The 12,389-nt window shown below is 42.3% G+C and overlaps 1 protein-coding gene across 1 annotated transcript in view; it reads right to left on the reverse strand.

Moving 5' to 3' along the window:
• The window catches only part of drd3 (dopamine receptor D3), a 29,137-nt gene that overhangs the window by 6,197 nt on the left and 10,551 nt on the right, over positions 1-12,389 (reverse strand). The window contains exons 3-6 of the mRNA XM_079661798.1: positions 11,864-11,976; positions 10,080-10,216; positions 4,996-5,189; positions 531-596 (exon numbers count right to left, since the gene is read on the reverse strand). Of these exons, the coding sequence (XP_079517924.1) occupies positions 531-596; positions 4,996-5,189; positions 10,080-10,216; positions 11,864-11,976 (510 nt within the window). The remainder of the gene's footprint in view (positions 1-530; positions 597-4,995; positions 5,190-10,079; positions 10,217-11,863; positions 11,977-12,389) is intronic.

Below are 12,389 nucleotides of genomic sequence, written 5' to 3' on the forward strand. Positions count from 1 at the left end.
TGTGCTGGAGCCTTTTTCATACAGGCCTCTAAAGTGCAACAATGTTTGGATGGCGAAAGGTGGAGCCAGGGTGTCTGCGGGGAATTCTTTAATGTTAGTTCATTTCTGATGGCTTTGATTGGTGCACCTGCTGAGGGGTGACACTCTCTGATCTCGATTGCTAATATATTGTCCAGCCAACACACACACACACACACACACGCACACGCACACGCACACACACACATCTCCCAGCTTTCGACCAGGTGACGAAATGCAGAGAGCCACGCTTCAGAATCACAATGTGCAGCTCCCTCTCAGAGCCCTGGGCTGCGTCGTAGCGGAGCAGAAAACTCAAGTTTGCACGAACATACAAGCTGCCAGACAAAAGCTAAAAACAGAACCTCTGTGCATGCAACCAAGTCACAAAATGCCAACACAGTTAATATGAGAGTTAGTCAGGCTGCGCTGCATTCAGCAAAACCAGAGCAATGAAAGAAATTCCAGATTCTCACGGTCGCTTTGGATCTCGAGTTTAAAATAGCACTTACCACTTTGATCCTTATAGGGGACAGGTCCTGCTTTGCCTTGGGAGTCTCCTCTCGTAGACAGGTCTCCTAAAGGTTGAGAAGGAGATATATTTATTTCTAAGGAAATGCTTAAACCCTCCTTATCTCATCCCAACACCCCTGCCCAGCACTTCACAGGTATAGAAAGTCATTGATTATGCTTTTCCATAGAGGGGGGTTACACCAACAAGGTTATTTACACAGAAGTCATGATGTAACTTTAAATCATGCTACAAGATAATTTAAAACTTTAGCATTCAGAGAGAATCAATTACAACTTCTCATTAAATGTCTTTGAACTTAAAGGTAGGGTATGTAAGTTTGAGAAACCGGCTCGAGTGCGCTAGAATTGGAAAATACACGACCGGAGGAAATCTGCCACTTCCTTACAGAGCCCCTCCTCCAACACACACGAACGCGCACATGACCAATGAGGGCACGAGATAAGTTTGTGCACAGATGGAAGGCTGACAGGCAGGTAGGCCATCCAGTTATTTTAGCCGGGCCGGCTCAGATGATTGGTCGTGCTTTTTACAGTACCACAGCTTCCACGGATGATTTTTTTTAATGGATTTTGTGTCAAAGCACTTCAGATATTCATTGCTATCGGGATGTTCAGAGCATTCCATGGAATATAACAAGTGTATCTCGAGCCGGTTTCTCAAACTTACATACCCCACCTTTAAACCTTTTACAAATGACTTGATTTTAGAGTTGGATTGAGCGAAAATTAAAGGAGGAATAATTAAAGGGGCCCTATTGTGCTGATATAATTTCATATTTGTATCTTCTGCTTTGACAGTGTGTGGGAGAGAAACTCCCTCTGAGGGAACACAGAGATTTTAGCCTCTGCAGACCATTTACATGCACTAAAAACTATATACAGGAAAGGGGAAAGCCCAAAGAGCACAATAAGGCCTCTTTATAGCCATATTGAATAACATTGAGTTAACTTATTTATCAGTAAGCTACCCTTTCCGTATTAATTAAACTCCACAGACTTGGATGGATTAACTAAACAGAAATTCGTTTTTAATCGTGCAGCAGCGCTTACTTTTATGTGTTGATCAATTCATTTCCCTCCCTCTAATTAAAACAGATTTATATTGCAATGAAACCCAGCCTATGTATGTTAGAGGATGGCGACAAATCTTGTGACGTCTCCGTGTCAAACGACATGAATTCAAATGCACGTCTTATACGTTTTCAATCCCTTTCAGTTCTGAGCGGGACGCAGCACGACTCCATCAGAGCTCCCTGCAGAAATAAAGATAAGTCTCTTTTGAAACGAGCCTCCTTCTACAGTACATATCAATATCCTTCCGCTGACTGAGTCACAGTCCTGTTATGATATTTCAAAACACGTTTCCATTGTAACCCCCTCAGGCTGATCTCCTCCGGGGCTTAGATCTCACAATGAGTCTCTGCACTCATGGATGAGATCCCAAACTGGGGCTCAACGACAACCGATCATCTGTTAAATAGGAGGCTTCACTGGGAGTTAGTGTGCAATGGAGTGGACACATCTTGTGGGACCACATTGCACAGGAGGCTCCCATTGCTGGTGCTGTCATCCAATTGAATAATAGTGGCTTTTTACACATCATCTTGAAGAGTAAAAGGGTATACAGATGCACGGAACATGAACTGGTATCTTTGCCCTTTTAATAGATAAAGCCATCATTTTTATATCAACATTATCTTTGAAACATAACAGCCTTGGGGTTGAATAATACAGCAACGTACAAGAAGGTTAAAGCCATCATGAATGATAGATGTAACTGGGACAAACACCAGAGTCATGGACGTGATCAAGTGGACGAGAAGGAAGAGACAGAAGTACACGCCATATGAAGAAGCACTTTCTTCTTCTTCTTTCGTGTATCGTCGTCATATGTCCAGCTCAGTGTCACAAAGTCACGCTCTCGTCTCTGGTCCCACTTGGAAGAGGCCAGCCTCTGAAGGAGGTCTGTACAGAGGACAGGTGGTGATTATGTGGTCGGCAGTCTGCTCAGGCTCGCCACACTCGCATACTGCGCTGTCTGCCAGGCCCCACTCCTTCATTGATGATTTGAAACGACCAACCCTAGTACGGAGGCGGTTCAGTAGGGTCCAGTGCCGGCGTGGTAGATGTTCTCCTTCGACTCCATCTCCCGGGTCTTGGATGTGATGGTGCAGACGTGTGAGCTCAGCCGACTCCCATTCCTGCTTCCAGGAAGTTGCTAACCATGCCCTTGTAGACAGGTCCTCAGGGATGGAACCAAGCATCTCTTGTGCTCTCCTGTTGTAGGGGTGACGGGACTTGAGTCTGCTTGGGGTCGCTGCCTTAGTTGTGGTTTCATGCAGGATATGCCAGTCATGTTCTTGGGCTTTCCTTGCAAGAAGCACTTTAATGAGAAGACATGATGCTTTGTATGGACTGGAATATAATAGGCTCTCGAAATAAACACTAAGAAGAGAAGCAGAGATATCCTTTTCCTTTATATGTAATTCACTGTCTATCCATCACTGTGTGTATTCATTCCTCTAAGGACAAAGGGCAGCACGGAGCACATTCCCATCTAATTAAATTGTCTATTTATAAGCAACTTGACAGCCTTTTTAATTAAGAGCACTTCTCGTGTTTTCATTGACAGCCATGTCAACTTCTTATGAACCACGATACTGTTTTTCTTTACAGTTCATTTCCTCTTTGTTCATCAGAGAGTTATAGCTCTCACTCTGCACCTATAGAGTAGCCTTGAACAGCTTTTCTCGCCTCCTTCTGTCATCTTTTCTGAACCCTTTTACCAACAAATACATTCAAATGAGAAAAAAAGGCTTCATCAGTATTCGGAACAAAAGTGTTTTCTCTTAAGCTAGTTATGAAGCTCTGTAAAGGGTTTTCCCTGTCCTCCATAATATATAGAAGTAAATTGTGATTTGCATGTCATTATGAGAATGAATGACGTGAATGAGTGTGAGTTAGGGAGAGGGGAAATATAAAGCAGCACTCAGAAGAAAACCAGAGATTTATTTTTCAATAATCAGATCTAAAGGGTTTAATTTGAGAGGATAATAGACCTCAGCTCTATATAATAGATCAGGGACCACTTCCTAATAAGACACCCTTTACACAGCGTTTAGAAAGCCTTGCTGGCAATGATTGATAATGCATAAAGCTGCATGTTTCTGCATCGTATTTATGAATCTCAACCGCGCAAATTACACATTTCTGTACGAGGGAGATTGATTGCTAGAGTTGGCCAGGATTCATTTGTATTCCCTTGTTGTTTACGCATTTGTTTGTACACAACAAAAGAAAATGAAGTACTACAGTAGGGCAAAAAAGTATTTAGTCAGCCACCAGTTGTGCAAGTTCTCCCACTTAAGACACCTGCAGTGACAGACGTGTCCCCCTGCTTAAGCCAGTACATGTCCAGGCCCGTCTGAAGTTTGCTAGAGAGCATTTAGGTGATCCAGAAGAGGATTGGGAGAATGTAATATGGTCAGATGAAACCAAAATATACGTTTTTGGTAAAAACTCAACTAGACGTGTTTGGAGGAGAAAGAATGCTGAGTTGCATCCAAAGAACACCTACTGTGAAACATGGGGGGGGGGGGGGAAACATCATGCTTTGGGGCTGTTTCTCTGCAAAGGGACCAGGACGACTGATCCGTGTAAAGGAAAGAATGAATGGGGCCATGTATCGTGAGATTTTGAGTGACAACCTCCTTCCATCAGCAAGGGCATTGAAGATGAAACGTGGCTGGGTCTTTCAGCATGACAATGATCCCAAACACACCGTCCGGGCGACGAAGGAGTGGCTTCGTAAGAAGCATTTCAAGGTCCTGGAGTGGCCTAGCCAGTCTCCAGATCTCAACCCCATAGAAAATCTTTGGAGGGAGTTGAAAGTCCGTGTTGCCCAGCGACAGCCCCAAAACATCACTGCTCTAGAGGAGATCTGCATGGAGGAATGGGCCAAGATACCAGCAACAGTGTGAGAACCTTGTGAAGACTTACAGAAAACGTTTGACCTCTGTCATTGCCAACAAAGGGTATATAACAAAGTATTGAGATGAACTTTTGTTATTGACCAAATACTTATTTTCCACAATCATTTGCAAATAAATTCTTTAAAAATCAGACAATGTGATTTTCTGGATTTTTTTTTTCTCATTCTGTCTCTCATAGTTGAGGTATACCTAGGATGAAAATTACAGGCCTCTCATCTTTTGAAGTGGGAGAACTTGCACAATTGGTGGCTGACTAAATTCTTTTTTGCCCCACTGTATCTAGCAGCGCTTCATAAAACACAAATCTTTGTTAACGTTTGTCTCTTCTGTCTCTTTCTCTGTCATGGCTCCCTTCTCTTCCCCTACGCCTCACTTTGCTGTCGTTTCATGTCTCGGAGTCACAGTACCATAACTCAGCAGAGATAATGAAACGCTAAGATAACGTCCTCACCACAGACGGTGCAGTAGAGCCCGGCTGCACTTTACGGCTGGCCTGACGGAAGATGATCCTCTTCCTCCTCATTCGGAGGAAGACGTAGATGCGGATGTAGACGAGCAGAGTGACGATGAACGGCAGGTAGAAGGACACCACCGAGGAGTAGATCACAAAGTCAGGGTTGGAGATGGAGCACACCAGCGGGTCATCTGAGTGAAAAACAAAGGGTTAAAGGTCACCTATTATGCAAAACCCTCTTCCTCATGTCTCTTCTACATCAACATGTGTCCCCTCTTCTTTATGTCTCTTCTACATCAACATGTGTCCCCTCTTCTTCACGTCTCTTCTACATCAACATGTGTCCCCTCTTCTTCATGTCTCTTCTATATCAACATGTGTCCCCTCTGTGGAAAGAGACTCTGAAAGTTTCAGGAACAAAGATTCTCTCTCTTTTTGTCCTGATCCATTTCTATGTCTGAAAATGAGCTGATCAGATTTATGATGTCATAACGATTTTTGGCTTGCGTAACCATTAGCCAATCAGAAACCAAGGTAACCCCCCCCCCCTTATCACCTGAATCTCCTCCAGCACGAGTTCTTTTTAACCAAATGTCTCTCAGAGGGGCGTGGGGAGGGGCTCCTTATTTTCATCTAAAGTTACCAAGCCCCGAGGAAGTGCGCTGGAGTCTGATGAGAATATTCGTGCTGGCCAAACGGCGGTACTAAACTTCCGTTTGGTTGCTGGTCCCGGAAACACTTTTTCCCATTGACTTACATTGGGAAAGAGTGGTCTGTAAATCGTTGGATAATTTTTTTTAAACTAAATAAACTACCCAGTATGAACGTTTGTATAGCCCTTATTAAAAACATTCGTTCCGCAAGTTGTAAAAATATGCTAATAACGTTATTCTGAGAGTTATATCCCTCTGCATTATGAACGCGCATCTAACCCACGGGACCGCGCCGCCCGGCACGTTCATGTTACGTGTTCAGCACTACATGCGTTTATCTTTACCCATGGATGCACAATAACAACGGACCCATATCGTCTCACTGCCATCCCACGGAGCTGTAATAATGGATATTGCACATGTTTGCTGTAATTAATCATTTGTAAAATATGATACTACATGGGCTGTATGATTAAATCTTGTACCGTAAATGTTGTATTAAATAAAGTTAATATAACCGACGTTAGATTAACGTCCCTGTAGCTTCTTATTGCACTAAGAAGCTTATTGCACTGTATATATATATATATATATATATATATATATATATATATATATATATATATATATATGCAGTGCAATAATTCTTTCATTCTAAATGAAATAATGATCTCTTTTGCTTGGATATCACTAGATCCTGTTACAGCGTAATATAAGTACATAACGATTGATGTGCACATTGGCATAATTACTAGTTAGCCGCTAGCTGCTAACTGCCGCCTCGTTAATATAAAATCCATCATAAAAACAAGCAATTACCATGCTGTCATGAACGTGCGGTGCTGTTACGTGTACGCAAATTGACGTGCTTGATGTGAACGAGCATTTTGGTTAAAGTTGCGCATGTGCTATGAGCGCACATACGGGTACTTCTCAGGCATGCTGGGTAATCTGTGACGTTGCGCTCTCTCAAAAGTTGGGCCATTTGATCATCATGCGCCGCAACTCTCATAGGAATGAATGAGGCCCCGCCTCCCACGCTGTATCCAGTTCTTATTATACATCCATGAAAGTTACAGACAGAGAATCAGCACTTTGGAAACAGGGCTGAAACAGAGGGGATTATGGGTAATGCTGCAATGATCTGTTTGGTGTTTCAGCCAATCAGAGACAGGCTCTGTATATATCTGAGACCTGTAATATACTGATGAAAAACAGTATGATAGGAGACCTTTAAAATGCGAAACCCCCTATAAACCTCAGGATAGTAAAAGAGACAGAAGGCGTAACTTATAGATAACCTCTGACCCTGTTCATCTTGAGAATGACCTGTCACTTCTAGAGATGACAAAATATGGAGTTTAGGGCCTTTTTCATTATTGCGGAGAACAGCACTTTTATGAATACGCTCACAAAGGGCCACACTTAAGTATTGTAATAATTAAAGGGCCCTATTATGATTTGTTTCCCTTTCCTGTAGTGTCTTTTAGGTTTGTGTGCATGTAAATGGTCTGCAAAGGCTAAAATCCCTCTCTCACCTGTTATTATTGTATTTCCCTTGGTTATAAATCAAAATCTTGCCCCGTAAGAAATAACCTTGATGACTTGTCCTTTCATATCCTGCATATTATCACACAGCAGTGAGGTGGGGGTGGGATTGATTGATTGATGATTATCTACCATTTATTCAGATTAAGAGCCCATTTGATTTGACATAATAATAAGGTAGAGCCATATTTCAATCAAAAGCCCGAGCTAAATATCCGTCAGTGAGTTTATAACGCTGCAAATTGAAATAGGAAAGAAAAAGGGGCGGCTCTGTGCACAGCTGTGTGTGATGCAGGTCAGAGGCATGAACAAACTTAAGTGATTGGCCTCTCCGCGGATGTTCCTGTGGATCAATACAAAGAAAGATGGGAACCAGCATGGACACACACAATCTATTTCCAGTCACGATCCAACCCACGTTCAGTTTCTAGATTATTTTGCACTGTAATTGTAGATTTTAGCTGCTGTTTTTCAATCCATTTCTTATGAGGGTTAATGAAGGACCCACTGTTCGCTCTTTGCTGATTCGGGTTGGGTGCATACTGACAAAAAAACTCTGCAATCACCAGCCATTGTCCAGCATTGATTGTGAGCAACCAAATGCCTGCATCCCAGAGAGCAGCTTTACATTGTGTCCTCACTGTGTATGTGCAGTCATGCAATGGTGCTGCCGGCAATGTGAATTAAAATAGCTGTTTTTCTCTGTCTTGTTTTACACTTTTCGTTCATTCTTCCTCACACAAACACAGAAGACCTTATTCCATCTGTATTGTTCACAAAAATGTGTGATACCAACAGACCTCCCTCAGAATTATCCAAGAGAAAACTAGAAGAAGATGTCACCTGCTGTGTCTGGAAATGCTTTGGCTAAACTTGGTGTATGACTGTGTTGTGATTGTGTGTTTTTTAATTGTCTGTAAAGCTGTCTGAAACTGTGCTGTTACCATTGTTGGGTCAGGACTCTCTTGAAAAAGAGACTTTTAATCTCAATGAGAGCTATCCTGGTTAAATAAAGGTCAAATAAAAAATATATAAAAAATAAAAGAAATTCTGTTTTATTGCGTTGCACTGTTGGCACATTGTCACAACTACACTGTAGCTATGCACACGTGACAATACAAGCCTTGAATCCTTGAACATGAAACTTGAAACCTCATTTTGAAAGTAAAAAACATATTTCACCTGACTGGGAAAACGCAATTATTCCTCCACAGATACATCTCTCAAAAACAAACAGACAACTAAAAGTGAGACAGTCACATTTGGGAAACAAACCTAGAAGCATTTCTCCTGCAGTGCACTTAACGTCACGGATATATCAAGTTCTGTAAAGCTCTCAGGGTGCTGTGCATCATTATCAAGGGCACTTCAGACATGTAGTTCTGCTGTTTAATAAGGTTTAGGCACTTAGAGACAGATTTAAACAAAATGGTCTAAACTGAGTTATTGTGACGTTTCAAATATTGTTCTGCTCATTTCCAGGTTCATATTAGTATTTAGTGTCTCTACTGTGACATGTCTTCATGCTTTGATGTTCAAAAAGCTCTTTATTTTTCTCATACTGCCTGAGCTGCAGCAACTCTTTTCGAGTGTGGGAGAGAACACACAGATTTTAGCCTTTGTGGACCGTTCGCAGTACACGCACAAAAACTTATATAAAAACTGGAGGGCAGAGAAAACCCCCAAAAGCACAATATGGCCGCTTTAATTAAATTCATGCATTTAAAGCTTAATGTAGTACAAATACACATTTTTACACAAGTAGTCAGATATTCTGAACTTGTGTGACTTTGAAAGACAACTCCAAGGCGACAGCTTCTGCTGCTCCTCATGTCTAGCCTGACACCAGATGGTTTGTTTGCACTCAACCATCTGAGGGGACATCTTTGGAAATGATTTGGAACGGGTCAAAAACAACTTGGCAGGTGTTAACCACGCCCACAGCTGCCAGAGCTACACAGGATGTTGACTGCATGTCTTAAAAGTATTACTTGGAGCCTGACAAGATGGATGTGTACTCCCGTATGACCTTGTGATAAGGACATGTCTCTCAAACTCAACATGCAACACAGCTTTTAATACAAACAAGCTCTCGGGTAAATGGCCAGTCTCGTCATGAGTTTTTTGTTTTGTCAGGCTAGACCAGGAGTGTCCAAACTACGGCCCGTGGGCCAAATGCGGCCCATTTTGAATCGGTCCTCAGCTAATTAAAAAAGTATAATGGAATATGGCCCACAAATAAAATGTGTTCTTGTACTTCTTCAATATGTATGTGAACATATATTAACGAGCCCACTTTTCAAATAAATTCATTCAATTAAAGTCAACAAATCTAAAAAAAAGCCCAATAACTTAAATACATAACAAGCTTGAAATAGACCCTTCATATTTCCTCTTATTATAAGCTACCTGAGGCTTTTGTTTTAAGGAATGAGCTGCCAACTAAATGAATGAAACCCTATGGAGAGCTGAGCTGTATCCAACCTTAACCCTACATTTGATTGATTTTGCTAACTTATAACTTAACTGATAAGGCAATATACCTAAGTGGCCCAGCCCTTGATATATTATTCTGTATGTGGCCCTCAGTGAAAAAGTGTGGACACCCCTGGGCTGGACGTTAAACAACATTTTCTCAGGCTGAGTAGTATAGACCATGACACTCTGACATGCTAAATTAGTAGAATGCACCTTTAAATCCCACATTAGATTGCATGTCATGTCCCACAGCTGACCCTAAAAGGCAAATACTGCTGACCCTGAGTTTCCCGGTCACACGCTGCCTTTCGTGACTTGAATTATATTTTGCATCCTGCTAAAATGGACTCGCTGTGTGTGATGTGTCCGGACATTAAGATGAAGTCATTATGTTGACCTCACCTGTGGTGTTGAAACCAAACAGCAGCGGGCAGGAGACGGTGAAGGCCAGGACCCACACGGTGCCAATCATCACAGACACTCTCTTCTTGGAGCGATACGTGATGTTGTACAGGACGGGCATCACCACGGCTGTGTACCTGCAGGAAAAATCACACATTTACAGTCTGTCTCGCTGTGAGAACGAGAGAACATGGTGACTTCTGAATGGAGACAAAAGTGCTGATAAAGTACAGGAAATGGAACAATTGCAGTGAGAAATTGAGTGCTTCCAGAAAAGCACTGCTGAGAGAAATTGGAACAATAAGGAGGAACAATGGAGCACCAAAGCAGGCACTTCTATTTAGAAACAATTTGGGTATTCAGCAATACAAGTGAAGCTGTGATTTAAGAGTTAATCAGCACACAGAACACAAGAGTGTGTAATGAGCCCGGGGAAAATGGGCTCAGAAGGAACAGCGATTACGCCGGACCCCGACCCAAAATGGATGTGATGTTGCGTTGCTTTGAGCCAACTGCCATCATTGTTTGTCCTCATCAGACTAATTGCACTGGCTCCCTTTCTGGGTAGAAATGCAGGGCTGAGCTGGGAGCGCAGGTATTCTCTGAATCACTGTGACCTCCTGAGGTTAAAGCGAGGAAAAAGTGAAGAAGACGAGAAATAATGTACGCGATGCATTGATCCAGTGCTGCTTGAGTTACAGGATGAAAGAAGACTCTTCCGAGTGGAGACTGCAGTAAAAACCTGACCCACGCTGAAAGAACAGACTCCTCACCTTCAAGTTTTAATGTAAAAACTTTATTTCAGTGTCTCCGCCTCCGATTGGCCCGGTTTGACTCTTTCCTTTTCAACAGGCGATAAATCCTCCCTGTTACGACTGCTGTGAGACTTTATAAATAAACAATGCTCTCACAAAGGTAATGCGTGCGTGTTGAACACTATCAATGACACAGAATGCCCCCGGAGATTCACTTAAATGTGGCACTTCACCAAGCGCGTGATACTGTAAAGGTGATGTTGCGGCGACGTCTAATTATTCATTCAGAGAGGAACACAGGGCTTCAGGCAATAACTCCATCCCTCGGAAGCAGGTTATAATTATCAAATGTGTAAACAGACATAATGTACCTGCAGGCATGTACAAATGTTCAATTAAAAATACAGAATATGGTTTTACTTTACATGACGATGGCATAAAGCAAAGCAAACATTTGGTAACTATAACTCAGGTCAAAGCACCCATGAGAAAGCCTTACACATTAATCCCCCATGACACATCCATGTAGGATGTTATGTTGTTGCCTGCAGGTTATAAGTTTGAGACCGTAAAGAGTAATTAAATATTAACCGTGACACAAGAAGAAAACCAAGCAAATACATTATTTAAATACAGGACGCATTTAGTAAAGTTCGGCTAATGTACGACACGGTTCCCTGCTGCAGTTATGCAAACAAATCCGCAGAAATAAGACGCATGAAAAGCCTGAGTCTGAACCTAAAACTTGAGATAAAAACCCACACAGTGTTCAGAAAATCCTCTATCTGCTCCTCACTGAGTCTCACTCTGTCACACACTGATGCAGAAAGATACACACAGCTATCAAGAGGATTTGAACAAGATGGGGAAAGAGCGTCTTCCACCACGAGAGCGTTGAGATATCTATGAAGTGAAGAAAAGAGCAAGAGGGGGAAATATGGAAATCTCACAGGATGACATTTATACTGGAGATGTCACGGCAGATATCAGTCGACATACACACACATTACACATACATTACACACTCACCTGTCAATGCTGATGGCACACAGGTTGAGGATACTGGCGGTGCACATCATCACATCCAGCGTGACAAAGACGTTACAGTAGAGCCGGCTGAAGAGCCAGGCCCCGCCGACCACCTGCAGGACAGACAGGAAGATTATCAACGCACATGTTTCTCTTCACACCTACTGAGCGCACAGAAAAATACACCTGCACATGTGACAGAAAGGCAAGACAGAAGGAAAACAATTGGGCAATGATACAAGTGAGGGAAAAAAGAAGATCAAGCTGCCAGAAATACATTCACCCTGATATATTACATTTAAAAGGGACATATTCCGCTGATGTTCAGGTGTATATCAGTATGTAGTGTCTCTACTTTAAAGAGTCCTCTCCTGCTGATGTTCAGGTGTATATCAGTATGTAGTGTCTCTACTTTAATGAGTCCTCTCCTGCTGATGTTCAGGTGTATATCAGTATGTAGTGTCTCTACTTTAAAGAGTCCTCTCCTGCTGATGTTCAGGTGTATATCAGTATGTAGTGTCTCTAC

The sequence above is a fragment of the Notothenia rossii genome (assembly GCF_949606895.1).
Source record: "Notothenia rossii genome assembly, chromosome: 12".
Lineage (NCBI taxonomy): Eukaryota > Metazoa > Chordata > Actinopteri > Perciformes > Nototheniidae > Notothenia > Notothenia rossii.